This window comes from Balaenoptera acutorostrata, chromosome 10, assembly GCF_949987535.1.
Source record: "Balaenoptera acutorostrata chromosome 10, mBalAcu1.1, whole genome shotgun sequence".
In the NCBI taxonomy this organism is placed as follows: domain Eukaryota; kingdom Metazoa; phylum Chordata; class Mammalia; order Artiodactyla; family Balaenopteridae; genus Balaenoptera; species Balaenoptera acutorostrata.
Window position 1 is genome coordinate 40512109 of NC_080073.1, and position 24105 is coordinate 40536213.

Sequence of the window (24105 nt, forward strand, 5' to 3'; positions counted from 1 at the left end):
AGGGACAAACGTCATGCCAGGTAAATAAAGACAGTCACACTGTACTTTGCAAGTCTATACACATTCCTGCTCCCCTAAACAGTCCTTTCTCACCTTTACCCTCCTCCAACCGCCAACACCTTCTCCATCCTTGTTCTCTGCTCATCTTCCTATTTTTCTTACAGATGATTGAAGCAAGAGAACATTCACAAACTTCCACTCGCTCGTCTGCCTAACTACTTGTATCTTTATCCATAGACTCTGCCTTCCCTCATGCTGCCATCAGCAAACAGTCCCTCCTCCTAGTCATGAGGGGCAGCATCTTTGTCTTGCACTAGATCCCGTCTTCTCTTGTCTACTTACATACATTGCCCTGGCCATTCTCTTTTCCTGCCTCTCACCATGTTTTTTCCCCTTTACATGGGATCATTCCCACCACCATAAAAACATTTGTTATTTTTCCCTTCTTTTAAAAAAAAAAAAAAACAACCCTCCCAACTCCCCCTTCCCTCCCCCTTCCAACTGCCACTCCATTTCTCTTCTGCCCTCATAGGAGTGTCCCTCATTCCTCAAAAACTGTGTCCGTTTCCAGTTTCTGGAAGGTGTAGAAGCAGCTGAAATGGTGCTTCTCTGAAACCTGTGTGGTTTTTACTTTTACCTTTAGAAGCAGTCACAGCCATGGGCCAAAAGCACAACTTGCCAACAGATGAGGATTCTGTGTCAGAGGAACTAGAGCAAAAGAAACTGTTCAGTAGTCAACCTTCTGAACTTCCTTCAGAGACCTCAGGTAAGTCAGGAAAACAAAGTGGCCTGTTTGAAACCGCTTAAACTGGGAAAGATGGGGAGATGGTGGAGGACATTGTTCCTGGTTATAAGGTAGTGATCAGCAGGACCGTTTACGAAGTCAGCTCTCTTTCTTAAACAGATTTCAGTGAGCTTTACACATTTTTGATGGTAAGCCAGAAGCACGTGCACATGATTATCAACTTAGTGATTCTCTGCCTCCTTTTCTGTGATTGTGGTGAGATCGTGAACTTGAGGGCAGGGACCAAGATTTACTACACTTGGAATCTCTACTGCTTTGAACACTGTCTAGCACCAAGTGGGAGCTAAATAAATGTATGATTTTTAAAATGTTGTTTTAGTGACTCACATATCATTAAAGATTTCTCAAGTCCTTATTGTGTATACACCACGCTAAGGCACACACATACTTAGGCCTGGGTCCTGGTCCTTTTCTAGCCTGGATGGTGAGAGAAGTTCCCAGGCGTGAACTCTGGAACCAAAGATTTATATAGTAATTGAATTAAATAGTATTAGAGATGGCACCAAATAGCTGCTGATTAATTGCCAAGTTAAATGTTATAAATGCTGTGGGTTGCTAAAACCTAGCAGTTTTTCAGGAAAAACAAAAATTGGCCTGAGGTATTAAGTAAAGGGTAGGATTTGGAGGATATTGGAGGGATAAAGATAAGGACAAAAGTCACTATTTGAGTATTTTAATATTCTGTGAGGTCATTTATTGCATCAAACTTGACAAGAGTTGTCCTAGACCTGCTCTCACCGTGTCTTTTTCCAGGATCTTGGATCCATACTGCATTCATTGACTTAGAGGCAGGAGGTTGGACTAATTGACTTCCTGAAACTTTTCCAAGGGTGCTCATCCTAATTGTTTTAATTCATTATCCTATACTTGGCATTATGTATATATCTCTGTCTTTTGGGAAGTACCTTTAGCAACAGAACATTGAAATCTAGCACATTTGTGTTTCAAAGTAGGAGGCTCTGGTTCTGAAATAATGTGACTTTTTCTCTGGACAAAATACTAATTCAGTATCTTTTCTTTTTTTTAAAAAGCAGTATAATTCTGTCCTTCTGGTCTGTTTCACAAGTAATTGGTATAATATTGATAAGTAATTAGTATAATATTGGTGACAGACTCTTAGAATTGTAAAATCATACATATTTCAATGAATCAATTAATCAGTGTCACCAAAAAGAGGAGCTTACCATCTTGTTACTATCCTGGGAATTATGTACCTATTAAAAATAATAACAAATATAAATAAGTATCAGAGGAGATTTATAGGCAGTAGGTGCTTATGATACAGATTAGAAGATCTCTGTTTGAATTTCTTTTATTAAGTTTCGAATATTTTGTAAATACGTTTTGTAAAAAAAAGTCTTTACCCAAGGTGATGATCTTTGATCTTTGTTAAATATTTACTAATCCAAGTTAAGAGTGAGAAATGTTTTGGAAAAAAACTGTTTTCCTAAATGAATCAGTATGTGGGTTGGTGAAAATAGACTACTTAAATGAGTCACTAAATGGACACTTTTTTAAAGAAACAATAACAAGGGGTTTTCTGTTTGGAATTTTGGCCAACTTCATGTATTACAGGTACCCCTCCCACACAAGCCAAAAAAGCGTGCAGACCCAGTGATCGCAGGTCCGCCCGGCCCGCCCGACCCAGGCTTGCCAGGGTCCCTCCTGAGCTGCTGGGAGGCTCTTCTCCACGGAAGACTCTTGATCCTGGGCTGGGCCCCTGCCCTTTGTCTGAGTTGGGTTGGGTTTCTGGTTCGTCTTCCTGTGGTGAGCCTGGGAACCAGAGGAAAACTATTCATGGTGACTTCCTTGAACCCCAGAGGGATCTTGGCAGGGAGTCCTGGGATATAGAAAGAACACCAATGATGATGAAGAAAAAAAAGAAGAAACCAAAGCAAAAGAGATACTCTCAGCCCCGGGCTGGGGGACCTTGGGATGATGACAATGCAGATGAGCCTAAAGGTCATCCCTTTGCCACTGACCCAGAAAAGTCAGGTGTTCCCCCCAGCCAGCCTACCACTGTGGGCACAGAACGTGGACTGGTATCCAGAGAAAACTTGAAAAAGGGGTGTGAAATTGACTCCAGAGCAGCCAAACTGGTAGCTGAGAACTTTGTCTCAGAGGGTCTCAGCATTCCTTTGTGTCCTTTGGAAGAACCCCCGAAAACTGCAGTAAATTCTCAGCCCAAACTGAGAGTAGAGGCAGAGGTGAAAGGTAACAAGTCAGCACCACAGAGCCAAGACAAGAAATTGCTGCAGCAAGATGAGTGCAGACCACAGCCTGCACCCCACCTCAAGACTCCTGTGGGTAAAAGCCAGACAGTAGGCTCCCTCAATCTGAAAGGACCCCTGACAGAAGTTTTTTCACACAAAGTAGAAATTCCTTTGGAGATCAGACCCAAAGAGGGTTGCTCTCCTGTCTTGGACCAAGAGGCTGTGGGTGGAGTTTCAAAACCCAAAGCAGCAAAAGAACTGCCTAATTCCATACCCACTTTGACAACAGGTAATCCATTAGTAAATAGTCTAAAAGAAGGGAATGATGAAAGTAAAACGACTAAACTGCAAAATGACAAACAGAAAGAGTTTTCTGAGGGAGCTGAAGAGGTTAAAGAACTAAAAAAGGAAAGTATTCCCAAGGAAAGACAGGAGAACAGCATCTTTGCTTCTGAGCAGCCGCAGGACACGGTGTTAGCTCAGGTTCCTGGACTAGGGAATGAACCATTTAAGAGAATGGCAGGTGATGGCAGAATCAGGAAGGGAAAGGGAAGTTCTGGGAAGATGAGAGCAAGTTCTGGGAAGGTGAGAGCAAGGTCTGAGCTGCTGTTGCTTGCGGACAGCCAGAAGGACAGCAGAGCTGTTCTTGTGCCAAGTGAGCCAGCGCCTAAAATGGAAAGAATGGATAAAAGTGAGGAGCTGGGGCTGGGTTCTTCAGAGCAACCAGGGACCGTGGCTGAGCTCACTGAGGCAGTGGTGATGCGGGACCCTAAGGAGATGACTGACCTGAGGGTGGCAGGCACCTTGCAGGCATTGATTCCTTTGGGAAATGGGTCAGGCATGATTCAGACTTCCGGTGCTAGAACAGAAAGAGGAGCTGTAGCCATAGACATGCGTGTCGGCAACCAGAGTGAGGAGGAAAAATGTCCTTGGATGGATCATGAGGCAGCTCCCTGGTTTTCTGAAAAGCCTACAAAAAGAGGCAGTGAAGACAAAAACAAAAAGTTTAAAAATAGTTATTCCACACAGCCTGCTAGAATAGAGAGGAAGGAAGAAATCATCAACCCACCTTTTCTAGGGAAGGGTGGGGATATTGGTAGTACTCCCCATCAAAACAGAGAATTAGAACTTACTTTCCCCGTAAATCGTGACCCTTTGTTCTCACGTATATCAGATACACCCACAATGGAAGGAGTTGGCCAAAAGGGTAGAAATGTTGAGGTTAATTCTTCTAAGCTTGAGGCTCTTCTTGGCAGGATCAAAACAAACGCAGGCAAGGATTGTGCTGTTACTGAACCAGCTACCAAGGTGACAGATGTGAGCTGCCAAGACCAAATCCAGGGGGCAGGATTTGTTCCTTCAGTACCGTCTGAGGAGAATAAGACAGATGTGGCCAAGGGGCATACTGCAGTTGCTGACAAACCAAATAAAAGGAGTAATGATGGAAAAAGCAAAAAGATTAAAAATAGTTTCCCTGAGAAGCACATTCTGGAGAATAAGATAGATGCAACAAAAATACATGTTCCCATGGAAACCATAGGGGACCACAGAATTGAAGGAATGGGCTATGTGGATGAAAATAGAAATATTACATTTACCTGCCCTAGAACACCACCAGGGTTGATGAATAAGACAGCCCCCCTAGAGGCTCAGGAATCAGCAGCCTGTGAAAAACTGCCCCCTTCTACTTCTCAAGTAGTAAAGGAAAGTGATTCATTTCCAGACACCTTGGCAGAAAGCGGGCAAGGGACAGCTCCAGCCCAGATTTCCAAATTATTAGAGGTAGATAATTGCAGCAAAGATGGAGTCCCAGATGAAGAAAGACCCAAGGCTCCCTGTGCTGTAATGCCCTCTAGGAGCACAGGAGGAGTTGCCCCAACTCTGACAGCAGCCATAGAAACAGTTAACAACCATGGAGGTAGCTGTCTTCAGAATAAAGGTGAGCTTGCTGGTCCCATGAAAAACGAAGCAGGGATAGACGAAGGGCATGTGATAGGAGAATCTGAGTCAGTGCCCAGTGGTGCATCAAAGCACTCAGTAGAGAAAACCACAGAGCCAGCAGGGGGGCACCTTCTTTCTGGCGTGCTCATAGAAGACCAAAGCCTGGCAGGTGAGGTCAGAGTCCTAGAAGCATGTGCAGATAGCAGTAATTTTCCAACATGTCCAGTAAACAAACAGAAAGAGTCTGAGGAAGGTTCTGCTCCAGTTCCAATTCTTGACCTAATGGGAGACAAAGCACAAAAGCCCAGTTTCTTTGAGGACCAACGTGCTGAAAATAGAGATTCCCAGGGCCCAGATAGTTTGAATAAGGAGGTAGATACGACTCTTTTGCCTCCAGAAAGTGAAAAGGATAAATTGGAAGAAATCAGTCTGGATTCTGAAATCAGAGCAATGGCATGTGTTTCCTTGGCACCACCAGAACTCCAGTCAGGTGTCTTAGATGGCAAACTTGAAGTGACTCCTTCAAGGGTGGTAGATGAGTTAGTAGTGATGGCTTCCAAGGCTCTTCAGCTCCCAGAACCCAAAGACAAGATCTTGGAGGCACCTGAGAAAATGACAGAAAAATCTGAACCAAAGGCACTGGGACAAGGGAAGAAGGAAGATAAAAGCAGAGCGGCAGAACCCATGAAAGGCTACATGAGACCCACCAAGTCCCGAGGACTCACTCCACTTTTACCAAAATCTACAGTCCAGGAACGAGAGCGATCCAAGCAACTCAAGTCCAGTGGTATGAACCTGCCGTGGGGAAATGTGTGTGCTTGTGGCTTTTGGTCAGCATCAGAAAGGCAAAGAGCTTGTGCTTTGGTTCCATCCAGACTCTAATCATTCTTGTTAACCATTGGTTTGTTGGCATGAAGACCTGTAACTGCTAATTATGTGTTTTCTGCAGCGAAGGCACGCCTTGTGTCCAGCTTGGGAGGCTGGTGACTTGGTTGCATGCCTTTTTAGCCAGCACTGAACCTTGACTTTCAGGGGAAGTTGAATTTCAAACAATAAATTGTTTAGCAGAAAGCCTATCACCATCCACGATATTCTTAAATTTAAAAAAAGAAAAAAAAGTGTGCCTCCTATGTGTAAAGTTTACAGCCAAATTTTAATCATATCATTATTTTGTATAAGGATTCACAAGAGGAAAGAAAACATTTCATGTCCAGCTGTGTGTGTGGGATTTTTTTTTTCCAGTATACGTATGTAACTTGTGCTGGTGGGACTAAATATCCAAATTGCTTTTGGATTGAATGAAAATGGATCCCTTATGGTAGCCTCCACCCAGATTGTTAGGCACAGACTTTATTTGTGTTTCTAGAAGTGGGAAATGATCTTTCAGTGGTGCAGCTCTATCTTTTACCGGTTTGTTGCTTGCAGCCATTGGCCCACAGTTTCACAGGAGTTAGAGTTTGGGCATAGCCTGTGCCCATGAAACATAGTCCATATCCATGGGCAAGTCTGTAAAACTTGCCCATATAGGATTCCTCATAATTTTGCCCTTTTTGCCTCTAATCAGTGAAGTAATTGAGAGGAGACTGAGAAGATGATGATTCCTTTAAGATTTAGAAATGTTAAGTTTTTCTTTTCCCCTGAAAAGTATACATCTAATCATGCCCTTTGAGGTGTTCACAGCCTACAAATGATGCTATTTCTTAATCACTGTTTCCCAGCTTGCATGATGCAGCTACTAACTCCAGAAATGAAAAAACACTGGTTGGCCTTGGTGTAGCCAGTTAGGCTTTTGGAGAGGCTTCATCATGAGATGGTGTTCTGCATGGTATGGACTTGTTTTGGGTAAAGCTTGTGCTATGCATGAATATGTACCCAGTAAGGAACGTGTGTCATGTGAGTAGAGAATGCTAGAAGCTATTATTTGCATAAGACATTCTGATCTTTTCCGTTTTTATCTTCCATTAGCTACCCTGTTGCCAAGGCAGAAAATGATGTTGTATGTAAAGTGCTTTCCAGTTTTCATTAAGATTCCCAGCCCTCTCTCCAGTTCATTAGTTTTAGGTTCTAGACCAGTCCTTTTGTTTCAGTGGTAATTAAAGTATAACATGTAAGTTTTCTGAAACTTAGGCATCTCTTTTAGCTCAGTATTACTGAAAAATGTAGGAAGAGGATTTATTCTGATTCTTGAGGAAGCAATCCAGGTGCTGTAGAACTTTTGGGCTCCTACCTTGGCCAGGCCACCCTCAGCGACATGTGTTAGGAGTAGCCTTGTAGAGTGGCTGAGGAGGGAGTAATGTATCTTAGACATATCATTTCTAAGATATTAGAAAATATCTTCTCTAAATTCTATCACACCCTTTTCCTAAGGACAATCTATACTTTTTTTATTTTGGTAGGTAAAATTAAAATTTTCAAAAATTAATTTTTGAATAGGTTAATACATTCACATGGTAGAACGAGATATGCAGTAAAATGTAAGTCTGCCTCCCTCTGTTAACCCCCATCCAGGTTTCCCTCTCCACAAGCAACCAGTGTTAACAATGTCTTACACGTCCTTCCAGATAATTTACGCATAAAGAATCAATGATATATATATTTCCTGATTTTATAAAAGTGAGACATATCATACATACTGGTGTGTACCTTGATTTGTAAACCTAATTATTTTAGAGCTCTTTACAAATCAGTACAAAGAAAGGGGCCTCAGTCTTTTTAAATAGCTGTATAGTATTTCATTGTATGGAGATACCCTAATGTATTTTACCACTTCTTTATTGATGGATGTTCAAGTGTTTTCCTTTTTTTCTCTATTAGAAACAAGGTGCATAAACTAATCTTGTATATACAGAATGTCATACTTACGTACGTACATACTTATACAAATACATCTGTATAATAAAAAGGGGCTCTGGATTAGAACCTCTGGTTTGAAGAATATATGTTTATCTTTTTGATAGGTGTTGCCAAATTGTTCCTCATAGGGGCACAGAGATGCATCAGAACTATACTCCCACCCTGAGCGTAGACCAGTACCTGTTCCCCTGTACTTTCTCCTACTAGTGTGGTTTTTCTTTTTTGTTGAGGTGTGCTGATCTAATAGGTAAAAAATTATTACTTGGTATACATGTATTTTGTGTTTTACTTCTTAAATGACTTCCTTTATTATCCAGTTTATAAAAGCCATCCTTGCTCTGAGTTTATAAAAATATTTTAAATTTTTCACTTTTTTAATCTTTGATCAGTCTAGAATTTGCTTATTTGTTTTTGTGTGTGTGTGTGTGTACTTTGTTTATGAAATCTGAGATATGATTACTTGGTTGTCTCACTATATTTGTATATTCTGTCTCCCTCTGAAATGCCACCTTTGTCATGCTCTAAGTAACACAGTATGGCTTAATAATATATTTTAATATCTAATAGGTTTCGCCCCACATGTCACACTATTTTTCAGAGTTTTCCTGACTATTCTTGCTTGTTTATTATTTCATATAAACTTGACAATTGGCTCATAGGTTTGCGGGGGGAAAATCCAGTCAGTCTTGTTCTTGAAATCACGTTAAATGTATAGATTACCCTAGGGAGAGTTGTTGCGTATGTTGAGTTTTTCTGTCCAATATGTAATACATGCCATATTCAGTAACATCACGTGTTCAGGTTTACATGTCTTAGTCCCTCGCTGGTGTTTTCTTTGTGCAGATCTTGTATGTTTCTTCTCTTTTCTTTGGCCTCACGGCTTGTGGGATCTTAGTTCCCTGACTAGGGATTGAACCCCCGCCCTCGGCAGTGAAAATGTGGAGTCCTAACCACTGGACCGCCAGGGAATTCCCAAGATCTTGTATGTTTCTAATAATGCTTATTCAGAGATGTTCAGAAGGCAGGCGAATGTGCAGATGCAGAGCTTTAGGCAAGCCTGGGCTCTGAGGCAGGGGACTGAGTGGAATGGGGAGTGCCTGGATTTGTGATAGGGAACTAGGCAGGGTGACCCCTTATGGATTCATATGGGCTCTGATGTTTCATGCATGACTGGTAATAGACCTGGCCTTGGTAAATTTTATTTTTGTTCCTCACTTCGAATCATTCATGTTAACTCTCCTGTGGTCGGATGGTGTTACCCATGGTTTTCAGTGTTTGGACAGTAAAGATATTATTAGTGGTGTCCATAAAAATAATAGCATCTGCCACCTATTGAGTGAATACTCAGTGTCTAGTTGTCTGTAGATAGGTAGGTGGATAGTCGTGTACACACACACACACACACACACACACACACACACAACAGTACTTTGAAGGATTCTCTCCATTTTACACGTGAGGAAATGGAGGCTCTCCATGTTAAGGTCACACTGATAGTGAAGTGGCAGAAATAGAATTTAAACCCAAGTCTTTCTGACTCTAAGGCCCATGCTTTCCTCATTCTTGCCTCAGAGGAACCTTCCAGAAGTTTTAGGTTCTTAAAAAGAAAAAGATGAAGGTCGATGATTAATAATTATATTTTAAAAATTTTAATATCCAAGTTCTATAACTAAGCACTTTTCTAGTTGGAAAGTGGAGACACATCATGAGGACATAAACTAATCAGAGGCTAATTTAGGATTAGAATCTAGGTCTTTTAAGTCTGTCTAGCATTTTATTCTCTAGGCAGAGACTGTGTTTGATTTATTCCTGTGTTCTCCCTACCACCCAGCATAGAGCTTTACTGTATATGATGTCTGATGACAGTTTTTAAATTATAAATGAGTTACCTTTTGCTACGCTTATCTTCTTTGGAAGAAGGGAAAGTGAATATACTGCTAAAGTCTCTTCCAGCTTAATGATTCCTCTCCTGTTATTTTTTTCACGTCTAAAGTTTAGGGAAGCTTTAGCAGAAGGTTTCTTCACATATTATGCTATTGTTCTAACTAGGGAACACTGAGATACTTCAGGAAATCTGAGCTCAACTAGTCCGAAAAGGACTTCTTTTGGGACCGTGTGTTTTGTGCAGGGAAGAGCAAGGTTGAAAGGGCGATCCTCACTGGACTCTGGTATATGCGATGGCTCCACAGTAGTCGCTCCCCTGGAAGGAAGCCAAGGAGAGCTGTGAGTGGCAGTGCACTTGGCATGTTGTTCTGTGAGAGGGACAGTTATCATGGGTCTCCATAGATAAGCCCTTCCCTTTGCCATAGTGAGAGCCATTTCTCCCTTTTATCTGGCTTCATTTCTTTTTCTTCAGTTTTCTTGAGCCCATCAACAGTCTTCCAACAGCTGGGGATATCAGTTTATGGTGGGAAATTCTTTTGGTGTGAAACTTGGAGTAATTTATAAACCTCAAATGCTAGCAGTTTCAAGGCCCTTGTACATAAATAAAATATGCTCAGCAGATGAAAAAATCATTTGTAATCTTAGAGCTCACTACAGTCTTACAACTGGAGAAGTGCCCATTTGGTAATATCCTTTTTTTAAAAATTTATTTATTTATTTATTTATTTTTGGCTGCGTTGGGCCTTTGTTGCTGTTCGCGGGCTTTTTTCTAGTTGCGGCGAGCAAGGGCTACTCTTCGTTGGGGTGCGCGGGCTTCTCATCGCGGTGGCTTCTCTTGTTGCGGAGCTCAGGCTCTAGGTGCGCGGGCTCTAGAGCGCAGGCTCCGTAGTTATGGTGATTGGGCTTAGTTGCTCCTTGGCATGTGGGATCTTCCCGGACCAGGGCTTGAACCCGTGTCCCCTGCATTGGCAGGCGGATTCTTAACCACTGCGCCACATCTTAAATGTAGTGCCATTTGTGAAGTTTCCTAATTGCTTTCTTCCCACTTACCCTCTCATTCTCTGGCTTGTTTTCTTCTTACTAGCTGTATATTAATGAAATTTATTGGGAGATTCTATATGTTCAATAACTAAAAACAGTCATTGTTTATTGAAACTTACTATACGCTCAGCACTCTCTTAAACTCTTAACCCTCAAACAGTTCTGTGCTACTGTTCACCTGATTTGAGCCAGAGCATCTAAATGTTCTGTGAAACAAGTCCAGCAAATATTGGTTGTTCTACTTTAAAAGGAATTTCTTCCCCTGACACTCCCTCACTTTTACCCTCTGGCTGACAGCATTGGAAGATTAAGAAAGCAAATGAAAAGCAAAAGCAACTTGCTTCTTACTTTTGGTGTTGCAGAAATTTTTACTCTAAAAGATGAAGTGGACAAAAAAAAAAAAAAAAAGATGAAGTGGACAGTAGAGGGGACTTCTGTGCTTATTTTTACCTGTGACATTGAGTAGGTCATCTCAGCTGTGAGCAGATTGAAATTGCTAGTTTTTAAACTGTTCAGCAACGATGTAATTATAAACATTTTCTGTTGCTCTGCAGATAGTGAACACTCAACATGATTTGGATTTTTTAGTATTTAGTTCATTCATTCATTCATTCAGCAAACACCAGGTAACATTATTCCCACATTCTAAGGGTAGATCAAGAAGCCACAGCTTTTACTCCTCAAGGATTCCATAGTGGGGAGATAAACACATAAACAGATAATTTTACTCTAGTGAGAGAAGTTCTATAATAGAAGGATGAGCTATATGCCATGGGAATACAGAGCAGAAAGTAACTAAGTCCTCTTAGGAGAGCAAAAGAAAGCTTACTGGAGGAGGTGACATTTGGTGGGTCTGGAAGTTTGAAGAGCTGATAAGCAGGGTAAGGCATTCTAGGGGATAGACTGCATAGAGGCATAGTGAAGTGCAAGTGCATGGAATATTTGAGGACTAGCAAACATTTGGGTGTGACTGGTATATACATCATGTGGGGAGCAGGGAGAAACATTCTGAGACAAGACTGGGGAGAAAAGAAGGTAAGCTCTTCAAGGGTCCTGAGAGTTGTGTGTACCTCCATGAGCAGAGGATCTTAAACTTTACACTGGAGGTAATTGGTGGAGGGAGTTAGGCTTTTACCTAGTTTCCTTGCATGAATCTCTTATCTTTTTCAGGGAGGCTATGCTAGGCTCAGTACTCAAAAGGCCTGGAATTTCCAAGTTGTACTTCTTGGGGGACTTTTCATCTGTAAGCATTTTAATGCTTTTGCCTGTTAAATGACAAAAATAATGCAATTTAGTAATGAGTGTGATGTCCTTTACTTAAGGGAGAACAATCCATGGATTAGGGGAGTACAGCAGAGAACAGTGGACCGCTCTTACCGAGGGATTCTGGGCAAGAGCGAGTTTTATAGAGCATTATAAGCGGCAACTGGGGGAAATAGGGCATGACTGGCTAGAAGGCCTGGGGTTTCCTTATAAGGCTAACAGGTCCAATTTTCTGGGGTAAGGTGAGCTAGCTGAAGCTGAGTCGTAGGATTGTTTGGTGTGTTTTAGGTTTCCTTGACTTGACAGTAAAGTGCAGGCTGACTTAGATTTGTGGGCCAAGCCACTGGGGCGGCCTCCATTTTGTGAGTCCTGGTAAATGAATTACCTTTATCAAGGGTCACATAAATCAGATTACTAGCTTCAGTTTTTTCATTCTGTCTGCCTCCCAACTTTTGAAAGTTAATCAGGAAGAATCACGATTTTCTTGAGTTAAACATGTACTAAGAAATTTTTCTAAGATTTAGTAGAATGTGGTTTTGAAATGTTTTTGCATACATGTATATTTGTATATAAACAAACATCATTTTCTTCCAGGTAAGAAACTAGATTGCAGCTTCATAGTCTTCAGCTTTTATTAGTAGAGTGTCATCCATCATTGTAATCAGTAGACTTATCGACTTTCATTGTAATGATAATCTATTAGAAATTGTTTCCTGGACACAGTAACAGGGAACATTTGGTCAATCTGGAAAGTAGCTTTGTTGCCTCGGTAACTGAAAGAATGCAGAGAAACCAGTTGTGGAGCGTATCAAAACCAAGGCCCTGAACAGGTTGAGTACTAGCTCAAGGCACAAGGCAAAAACAGAAACATCTGCCAGTGCATCTGCTGAGATCAGAGACCTGCAAGCTGTGCCAGAGCCCTTGGAAGCTTGACAAGTTGTTATACAGTCTGATAAAAGAGAGGTCGCCTTCTGACCAGACACATGGGAGTCCATGCACTTTCCTCAGACTCAGACAGAATGGAACTTAAAAACCTTCAGCGCAAAGGACATTCCAAAGGACATTCCAAATCGACACCTGTCTACATGAGTTTAACGATGGGAGAGATCAGGTCAAATGATAGAAGTCCGTGAAAGGAATCCGACTTGAGCAGAACTTTTTTGAGAGCCTACTTAAGCACTGTATCAAGCACTGTGCTGGGCATCTGATAGCAGAGGTGGACAGGTCTTATTCCTGCCTTCTAGAAGCTTCCAGGAAAGGCACATACAGAAAAGATTATGGTGTAGTTTCCAAATCCTAAGAAGAAGTAGAACAAGTATAGTTCTGTGTAAACATTAAGGATTCAGTTTGGGAGTTGGGGGTCTAGGAGACTTTACAGAGGAGGTGACATTTCTGTGAGTTCTGAATGAGTAGAAGCAGAACCCAGAGGCAAGGAATTCTAGTGGCAACTGAGTCTAGAATTTAAGTCTTCGGGTTCTTAAGTACATTTCTTTTTACCTGGGCACGCTCAACTTTCTAAGACTTCATGTAAGTTCCTCATCCGCCAACTTGATAAAATATCACAGTGACTGGGGGGGGCATTTGAGTTCCTTGATGGAGCTCTCTCCCGTGGGTGAATGTGCATTCCTGAGTGAGATTGTGTTTGTAATTCTGAATTGGACTAGGGCACTGACAGGGTCATCCTCAGGTTTTACTAATTATTCTGTACTAGATTTTTCTCATTGTTTGTCATCCAGGTAGCAGTCACCTCATTAGGAGAGAAATAAACACATTAATTCTTGTTCCATGTGACCTCTTCCTTGGTATGTGTTGCAAAGCAATAGTGTAATCAAACTATAAGCCACTCTGTCCCCTCCCCTCTGTAAAAGCCTCTGGATCTCCATGTTTTCTTAGTGAAGCAGGAGGACCTGCTTGCCCACTCAGAAGCAGCAGTGAAGGATGCCCACAGTGCTGAGCACTGTAACAGGACGCCAGCATAAATGCAAGTCCACTTGAGGATGGAAAACAGTAGCAGACAGTTGCTAAGGAATAAGACACACCTTCCTCATTCTTTGAAAGCCAGAATTTGACCATGTTTTATCACCAAGCCTTTATATACCCAAGACTCATCTCTTATTTTGTCCCATTACTAATTAGAAACATGACCCTCCTGGCACCACCTTCATTTTTCATTTTATTATACATCCTTCCTTGCTTTTCCTTGGTGAGAGCTTTGCTATAGAGTAAGGTGACCCTAGTTTCTTGCTAATGAACCTTTATTGTGCTTTCGCATGTATTGCTGCTAAGCTACTTAAGGTCAAGGGGAAGGAGAGGTGTATACGAGTTCAGTTAATGTTCAGGACAGAGGTTAAGTTCACATTTTTTCCAGCATTGCAACACTGCCACTCCTGACCATGAACATAGCTCTGTGTTAGGTACTAATGCTAACGCAGGAAACATATTAGGGTTGGTTCTTGCGCTCTAGTTGGGAACTTGAGAAAATTATGTGAAGGGTATGAATAGCAAGTAGAGAAGGTGAGTAATGGGGACAGAGGCTCCAGTTAAGGAAGCTTTCTTGGGCTGGGCCTTGGTAATCTCTTCACTTTTTTTTTTTTTTTTTTTTTTGGCTGGATTGGGTCTTCATTGCTGCACGTGGACTTTCTCTAGTTGCGGCAAGGTGTGCGGGCTTCTCATTCCGGTGGCTTCTCTTGTTGCGGAGCACGGGCTCTAGGCACGCGGGCTTCAGTAGTTGTGGCTCGCGGGCTCAGTAATTGTAGCGCACGGGCTTAGTTGCTCCGCGGCGTGTGGGATCTTCCTGGACCAGGGCTCGAACCTGTGTCCCCTGCATTGACAGGCAGATTCTTAACCACTGTGCCATGAGGGAAGTCCATCTCTTGTATTCTTGATAGACTACTTCACAATATGCTATGTTACTTCAATTAGTGACTTTCAAGCTAGGGAACAAAAATCAGCTTTGTTCAAGGCAGAGTTTTTCCTATCCTTTCAGTGTAACTTTTTTTTCAAGAATTTTCTCTCGTGGGTCCCTCAATCCTGAAAGTACAGTTTGTAAACTCAAAGCTCAGGGCAGCAAAGGACTATGCTGAATTAAATGGGGGCAGTGGGCTCTGGTGGGCGGCTAAAACCCCAAGCCACAGATAGCCAAGGTCCCTAAGTCCTAGAGGTCGGAGGAAGATGAACTGCTGCAGTGTGTTCCCGTGGCAACTAAGTGATCAGCAGGCTGGAAAGAGCAGGCAGGGCTGGTGCAGGAGGGAGAGACACATCTTGTCCAAGAAACTAAGAGGGATCAGGAGCAGGAGTAAAAGTACGAGGATGTATTGTCACACAAGTGTCTTACAACTTGGATACATGTCCCCAAAGTGCTGATCACTGAAACCTTTAAATGAACCACTTATTAGACTCTTGCACAATGCAGAGCTACAAGGTAGAGCTCTCACTGGGCTTTGGGGACTCAGTCAAGTCAGTTTTCAAGTGAATTTGATAAGTTGTTATGACAGCAAACCTACTCTTCCTCTGAGAAATGAATGTCTCCAATTTTGATATTACATTAAGGTTCTTTTTTTTAAGTGAAATTTTGAGCAATTTTTTGGAGTCATTCTTTAAGGGTTATGGCTTAGGATTGGCAAATGAGTCTTATTTTTAAAACAGTTTTTTGAGTAGGTGACTGTGGAAGTGTGGGCATAGTGTCACATAAGCGAGTGTGTGGGTACACACGTGTCTATACTGGTGAAAGCTGGCATCATTACTATCCTCAGTACCCAGATTAGCACCATCCCGTGTTTTAAATTGCAGATCTAAACACGGTACCAGTTAACAGGAAATTACATTTTCAGTTTAACAGTGGCATTCGATTGTGCAGAAAGGAGCAGGTTCCTTGCTTTCTCTTTCTTTTTCATTCATTCCTTCTTTCTTCCTTGGTTCCTTTCACACTAGTAAATACATTTATCATCCAACTGCTTGAGGAGAGAGGAGTGTTGGGCGAAAGACAGGTTTAGTCATGAATGCTGGGGACTTGGTGTGATGTCACTGCCAGCTCTGTGATCATAGGTGGTGTTAGAGCTCCAGGAGCGGCGGGGAGAGCCGTGGAAGAGGCGATGTCGCTCTCACACAGGCAGCCAGCCTCATGCACTGCCGTTCCCGGCCAGCTCTGTCAGGGCCCGCCTGCACAGTGCTGGGTGGATTCCACAAAAGAAATGAGCCAAGCTGGGTTTGAGTGGCAGAGGACAGAGGGCAAGCTGAATGAGATCGGGCTGAATGTCAGCATGGAAGGGCAGCTGAAAGACGGGCTTGTCAAGAATGCCAGCTTCCTGGAGCAGAATAAGCTCTGCTTCTTTGAGGGGAAGCTAGACAAAGAGCTCGGCATTGAAGCGCAGGACAAGGAGTATCAAGCCACCTCGGGTCACCTTGCGAGCAGGTATGTGATTGCAGACAGCTGCCATCCCTTGGAGGGGAACTCATTGCACCAGAAGACGGCCGAATTACATCTGGGACCCAGAGAGGGGCCAGACAAAAACAAAGCCACTATAGTTCCGGGGACGGTGGCAGGGAAGAATGTGCCGGAGACAGAGAGCCAGCCAGATCTGCATTTCCCTGGGGCTGCTGACATGCCCACCCAGTATGTTAAGGAGCAGGAAACCAGTGTTTGGGACCCCAACTTTCATCCATTGTCAGTGGCTCAAGGTGGCATCCCTGCTGGCTGCCGGGTGATTGGGGTGGTGAGTGATAGCTCTGGGCAGCTCGAATATGAGTCCTCCCTAGTGGTGGCTGTAGCCCACCCAGCCCCCACTGTTGAGCACTCACCCACTGCCATTCCACCAATCACTAGGGTCGAGTTCACCCCGGACTATTTGAATGCCAGCTCTCATGTCAAAGACCATGATAAGGAGTTGGAGAAATTGAGTTCTACTGAGGAGGGGGCTTTGCTTGACCAAGCCCCCCAGCAGAAAAAGGCAATGCGCCGGGCCCTGTCTGAGTGCTCTCATCTCTCAGTCCCCCCAGCTGTCAACCTTGCAGATAAGTATCCTGAACTTCCCACCCAAGAAGAGCTTTCTTCTGGCCTGCTACTCCTCACCAGTAGCCCAATGCTGAGTCCCACACCCAGAAAACTGGGGGCTCCTGCCATTAGGCGTTCCATGACAGTGGCTGAAGAACAGACAGCCAGCCACAAATTGAACCCTGGAGAACGGCCCATTCTGTCTACTGAAGAGATACCTCCTTTCAACTGCGAGGAACCAGTGGCCAAGAGGAGAGAAGAATTGACCCACTTCAACAACAACAGCAGCAGCTCTGGGAAGAGGGAACTGGGCACTGCTGGGTTCTATCTCCATGGTAAGCTGGAGCAGATTCCTGAAGTAAGCAGCAAGGAAAAAGGACAAGAAGATACTAGTGAAACTAGAGCGGATTCATGCTTCCAAGTCTGCCGGGGAGGTGAGAAACGGCCAGGACAGACAGTTCTGGCAGGGAAGAAGGAAATTGAGGTCACCACAACCCAGAGCACTCCATCGTTCCTGTGTGAAGAGACCCCACGTGATGGTATGTTTCTAAATTTTGCCTCCATGGGGAACAAGCAGACAGCAAGGAAGGAACCAAAGTGACAGATTACCAGCAGGAGCGTTAGGCGGCTTGTTCCTGCTTGGAGTCTGTGACTGCCCAGGGAAAGCTGAATTCCCTTGCGTCAGAAGGTTGAGGAGAGTGAAGCGAGAGAGTGCACAAAGTGACTCTAGCTGGGTCAGCCTGCACGTCTGCTGGTGTGACAGATGGTGTGGGCTGAGGGCGTGGGCCGAATCCCGTCAGAGAGGGGTGGTCATAAGACATAGAGCCCCTCACTTGACCTCATGTCACCCTGCCCACCCCCCCCCCATCCTCCCACCCCTCAGCTCCCTGTTGGTTTGAACCAGATGATTCCCGAGCCCTAAATCATCCAATCACAACTGATTGATTTCCTTGCTTGAAAATCTGTCACTGTGTGGATTCACAATGGCTTTATCAGCACTAACCTCCTCTCATTAAGTAGCGCAGTCTGGGTGCAAGCTCTGTTTTCCGTTTTGCTTTTGAGAACGTTTTACTTTTGTTCAAGCTGAAAAAGAGCCTTTTAAAGCTGGCTATTTAATATTCTTTTGCTGTTCTTCATGTTTGACCCGGTCTTGCTTCTAGTTTCCTCTCTGTGTATGTGTGTTAGGAGGATTTGTGGGGAGAAGGGGAAGAAGGGGAAAGTGGACAGTGGAAAGACTTGTGGTTAATAAACAGCTAAATGTTGCGGTCCTTGCGGCTGCCCCTTTGTCTTTCTTCCTGGCCCTTTCTTCTCTTCCCCACCCCCAGCCCTCCACGGGTCTTATTGTTGGTGGTCTTACAAAAGCTTGTTTTCCTCTGAGTCCAGTTTGTGCACAAAGGACCATGATTCACAAGCTAGTTAATGGAGATTTACAATATGTGTTTTGTTTGTTATAAAAATAGCCTCTTTTCCTAGGAACCGTTTCCTCTAGTATTTATACCTCTCAGTACATTTTTACAAAAATGTTTTACTCATTTTTTCTTAATATTAGAAGTGGTATTTTCTAGGGGTAAGGGTAAGTGGAAAGGACCCTTGAAGACCTGCAGGTGTGTGGCGTGTGTTTTTGTTTTTGTTTTTTTAAATAGAGGTGGGCAAAAAAGCGTCATATTTCCTCTGATTTCTTATGACTCCAAGATGATAAGACTCAGGTGTTCTATGCTGTCACTTCCTTCTAACTGTAGCAGAACTGTAAGGTCCTCCTGGATAGGATTGTCTCATCTTTTTTTGCTTGATCCCCAGGTGCCCAATTCAGTGCCGTATACCTTCTAAGTGGTAATGAGTGAAGATTTTTGTTTATTTCAGAACAAGTTTGTCCTAGTTCACACTAAGAGTATTTCACGCTGGTAGGAAAAAAATGTCAGATGACTGACAAACCTCACTGATCTGTTCACCTAATAAATGTTTGAATGCTGACTGCTAAACTCTATGTAGATAAAGCTATATAAGGATTCATTGTTCACCATACCTATCATATGCCACTACCTAGGCCCTGGATATTGTCCTTATCCTCGAGCGACTTGTGATCTAGTTGGGGTGGCAGGGGTCGGGGGGTGGGGGTTGTATGAGAGGATTGTGAATCATGAAAACTTTCGGGAGGAGGTGGCCTTGGAAGCCTAACAACGTGGAGGGAAAGCCTTCCAGGCAAAGGTATGAAGCTCAGACAGCTCACATTAGGTAAAAGAGCAATGACGAGTATTTGTGGGGCTTCTCTTAATGATTATTTAGTTTCAAAGAACAGAAACACACTCATAGGAACTCAAATTTGTAAAAAGCTATTTGTTGACAATCTCATGGAATCCTATTGCAGGAAGTGTAGCCCAGCTACAGCCATTGTGTGTCTCTCTTAGGACCTCTGCTTTGCCCTAAACATGTGTTCCATTCTCTTCCCTTTTTTTTTTTTTAAGGATTTTATTTTATTTTTATTTTTTATTTTTTTTTTATTTTTTTTTTTTTAAGATTTATTTATTGACTGATTGATTGCTATGTTGGGTCTTCATTTCTGTGCGAGGGCTTTCTCCAGTTGCGGCGAGCGGGGGCCACTCTTCATCGCGGTGCGCGGGCCTCTCACCATCGTGGCCTCTCTTGTTGCGGAGCACAGGCTCCAGACGCGCAGGCTCAGCAGTTGTGGCTCACGGGCCTAGTAGCTCCGCGGCATGTGGGATCTTCCCAGACCAGGGCGCGAACCCGTGTCCCCTGCATTAGCAGGCAGACTCTCAACCACTGCGCCACCAGGGAAGCCCCTCTCTTCCCTTTTGGAAACTGTTCTCTGCCGTCTCTTACTTTTTGCTTCGTTTGTGTCTCTGCTGCACAGGACATTGGTTGCCATGGTTTTGGGTTCTGTGCCCTACTTTGTATCTCAGGAACCCAAGGTTGCTTGGCTATAGTTTTCATATTTTCTTTCTTTTAGGGAAAGAATGAGTAAATATATCTTGTTGTCTCAGCTTGGTCCAGTCACCTGTGTGCCAGGTACCAAAGCCTTCTTCACCAGTCTTGGCCATTTTGAGCTGCCCACTTCATCTGGGGCTCCTCTGGAGAAGGATGTGGGTTGAGCAAATATGCCAAAGCCATCTGTACATCTGTGGCCAGAAATAATGGGATAACAAATCTAGAAAGTTGTTTGGAACCCAAGCTTAGTTGTTGCCTGAGTTGTTTAAACCTTACTCCCATTTTCAAAAAACTGTCCTGACTGCCTATGACAATAAATAAAGTGGCCCAAATTTGGCTTTGAGAAGAGTCACCTGTTCTCAGTAGAAAAGATAAACTGGAAGACAGAGGATTGAAGGCAAAAACTCCCATGATGACAATTGGATTCATTTAATAGTAAAAGGTGAACTACTGAGGACGTGATAGGGGAAGTATACCAGAGGCGAAATCAACTGGACTTGAAAACTGGGTGTGGAAGTTGAGGGGGGGGGAGGGGGAGGGAGAAGGAGAGGGAGAGGGAGAGGGAGAGGGAGAGAGAGAGAGGAGTTGAAAATTATGCTGTGATTTTGAGCCTGGGTTTTCCAGCAAGTAGTAGTACAAATAATGGAAAGATGCAACAGAAGGGAGCAGTTTTGTAGAGCAGTTTTGTGTTCTTTTTGAACATTCTTCTGTGGAACTGTAGGGACATTTGGGTGGGGGTCTCTAGCAGTTGGCTGGTATATACCCCGGAAGCAAAGGAGGAGGGTCATGGTGAGAAGCACCATCTGGGAGGAAGACTGTGGTTTCTGCTTATGTGGCGGTCAGGCGTTTTTCACTGGGTGACACTTACTTGTGCAGGTTGAGATGTTGCATGTTTATATCATAAGCAGTGAGACTTCATGAAGTGTTCATGTTGTTTGCTGAAAAATCCTGTGCTTATTGAAAAATGTTCATGGTGGTCTGAAGCCAGTGGCCAGTGGCAACAAGTCAGACATTTGGTGAGATATTCTTTCAGCTTGCTCTAGAACAGAGGTGTTACCAATACCTTGCATGGTGGAGGTGGTTTTCTTTCTTCATATTTTTAAAACTAAAAAAATTCCGTTTTCAACTAGAAATGCATATGGTTTCAAGCATCAAAAAGTACAAAATGCTATACATTAGAAAATCTCCTTCCAAGAGAAGGTGACGTTGATTCACTTTTTCCTGTTCCTCTCTTCTAAATACAGCTAAATACTCTGGAAAGAATGTGCCAGATAATCAGAAAAGGAATCTGAAAGGTAGAAGGGAGAGGGCAGGCTGGGTAGGGCTCAGGACTTGAGGAAGGACAGTGCAGTGAGTTCCCTGGCTTTTCTTTTTAATCTCCCATGTGTCCTGGTCTGGGCACTGGAGAGTGTCTACAACCTGGAATCACCAACAAGCATAGATAAAAGAAGAAGAAAAGGCAAAAAGAAAGAAAAAAAAATCTGTTCTCTTTTGACCAAAGACCAGGAACGGGGAAGCCCTATTTCCATCTCCATATCCAGCAGTGGTGGTGGATACCTCTTGCAGGTACAGTGTCAGCAGAGGTCATCAGGGCCTACCTGTTGTGCACTTCACACCTGGCAGCAGTTGCAGGCCTGATCCACCCACAGTGGCAGGGAAGCTCATCCCCTGTCCCCACTAGGTGACAGCACCAGCGGCACCAGCCTTCTACCCAGTAGCAGAAGGAAAGGTAGGTAGGTTTCCTGCTACACTCTTTCCTCCATCATCAGGCCAGTTAGGTGCTTCCTGCTCCCAGTGGCATCAAAACAGGAAGTCCAGGGCTTCCCTGGTGGCGCAGTGGTTGAGAATCTGCCTGCCAATGCAGGGGACACGGGTTCGAGCCCTGGTCTGGGAAGATCCCACATGCCACGGAGCAGCTGGGCCCGTGAGCCACAACTGCTGAGCCTGCGCGTCTGGAGCCTGTGCCCCGCAGCGGGAGGGGCCACGATGGTGAGAGGCCCGCGCACCGCAATGAAGAGTGGCCCCCGCACCACGATGAAGCGTGGCCCCCGCTTGCCGCAACTGGAGAAAGCCCTCGCACGAAACGAAGACCCAACACAGCTATAAATAAATAAATAAATAAATAAAGTAGCTATTAGTTAAAAAAAAAAAAAAAAAACAGGAAGTCCACCAGCATCAGGCAGCCAGAAAACAGGCCAGGAGAAAGTCTTCATTCCGTGGGTCCAGCATCACTCATCCCCCACCCAGTGAAACCATCTGTCCCAGGGAAGTGCCTTGAGCCCTTGCAGGCAATACCAGCAGGGATTGAGTGACAGCCTCATGGAACCAGAAGAACACAGCAGGCCTGTATTGCATTACAAGGGCCCTGGGAACTAAATTGTTATTGAAACTACCTGCACACTAAATTTAAACAGTGATTACCTGCTAATATACAAAAAGGATTTTAAAATCCCTTTTTAAAATCCATCATAAAACCGTTTCAAGAAGAAGTTATGAATTCTCTTGAAACAAATGGAACTAGAAAATCTCAGCAAAGAAATAGAAGTTATGGGCCTCCCTGGTGGCACACTGGTTAAGAATCTGCCTGCCAATGCAGGGGACATGGGTTTGAGCCCTGGTCCTGGAAGATCCCACATGCCGTGGAGCAACTAAGCCCGTGCACCACGACTACTGAGCCTGCACTCTAGAGTCTGTGAGCCACAACTACTGAGCCTGCCTGCTGCAACTACTGAAGCCCATGCACCCTAGAGCCCATGCTCCACAGCAAGAGAAGCCACCACAATGAGAAGCCCGCGCACCGCAACAAAGACCCAACGCAGCACGCACACACACACACACACACACACGCACACGCACACACACACACACACACACAAAATACAATGAACAAAAACTGGTAGAGCTGAAAGGAGAAATAGACAAATCCACAGTTGTAGTTGGGGACTTCTACATCCCACTCTAAGCAATTGATAGAACTACTGGACAGAATATTAGTAAAGGTAAAGAAGAATTTAACAGTAATATCAAACAACAGCATCCAATTGACATTTATAGAAATTCCACCTAACAACAGCAGAATATTCTTTTTTTTTTTATTGGAGTATAATTGCTTTACAATGTTGTGTTAGTTTCTGCTGTACAACAAAGTGAATCAGCTATATGTATACATATATCCCCTCCCTTTTGGACCTCTCTCCCAACCACCCCCCCCCCCCGCCCCACCCTTCCTACTCATCCAGGTCATCATAGAGCACCGAGCTGAGCTCCCTGTGCTATACAGCAGGTTCCCACTAGCTATTTATTTTACACATGGTAGTGTATATATGTCCATCCTAATCTCCCAGTTCATCCCACCCTCCTGTTCTCTATTCCTGCCCGGCAAATACGTTCATCTGTACCATTTTTCTAGATACCACATATATGCGGTAATATACAATATTTGTTTTTCTCTTTCTGACTTACTTCACTCTGTATGACCGACTCTAGGTCCATCCACATCTCTACAAATGACCGAATTTCATTCCTTTTTATGGCTGAGTAATATTCCAGCCATATATGGATGTGGTATATATGTACCACAGTGTGTGATGTATGTACCACATCATCTTTATCCATTCATCTGTCAGTGGACATTTAGGATGCTTCCATGTCCTGGCTGTTATGAATAGAGCTGCAGTGAACATTTGGGTACATGTGTCTTTTTTTTTTTTTTTTTTTTTTTTGGCTGCGTTGGATCTTCGTTGCTGTGCGCAGGCTTTTCTCTAGTTGTGGGGAGCGGGGGCTACTCTTCGTTGCGGTGTGCGGGCTTCTCACTGAGGTGGCTTCTCTTGTTGCAGAGCACCGGCTCTAGGTGCGTGGGCTTCAGTAGTTGTTGCATGCAGGCTCAGTAGTTGTGGCTCGCGGGCTCTAGAGCACAGGCTCAGCAGTTGTGGCGCACGGGCTTAGTTGCTCCGTGACATGTGGGATCTTCCCGGACCAGGGCTCGAACCCATGTCCCCTGCATTGGCAGGCGGATTCTTAACCACTGCGCCACCAGGGAAGCCCCATGTGTCTTTTTGAATTATGGTTTTTTCAGGGTATATGCCCCGTAGTGGGCTTGCTGGGTCATATGGTAATTCTATTTTTAGTTTTTAATGAATGTCCATACTGTTCTCCATAGTGGCTGTATCAAT

The 24105-nt window shown here is 43.8% G+C and overlaps 1 protein-coding gene across 1 annotated transcript in view; it reads left to right on the plus strand.

Moving 5' to 3' along the window:
* MAP4 (microtubule associated protein 4) overlaps positions 1 to 24105 on the plus strand; it is a 109781-nt gene that overhangs the window by 61152 nt on the left and 24524 nt on the right. The window contains 1 exon segment of the mRNA XM_007168824.2: positions 644 to 766. Within this exon segment, the coding sequence (XP_007168886.2) occupies positions 644 to 766 (123 nt within the window).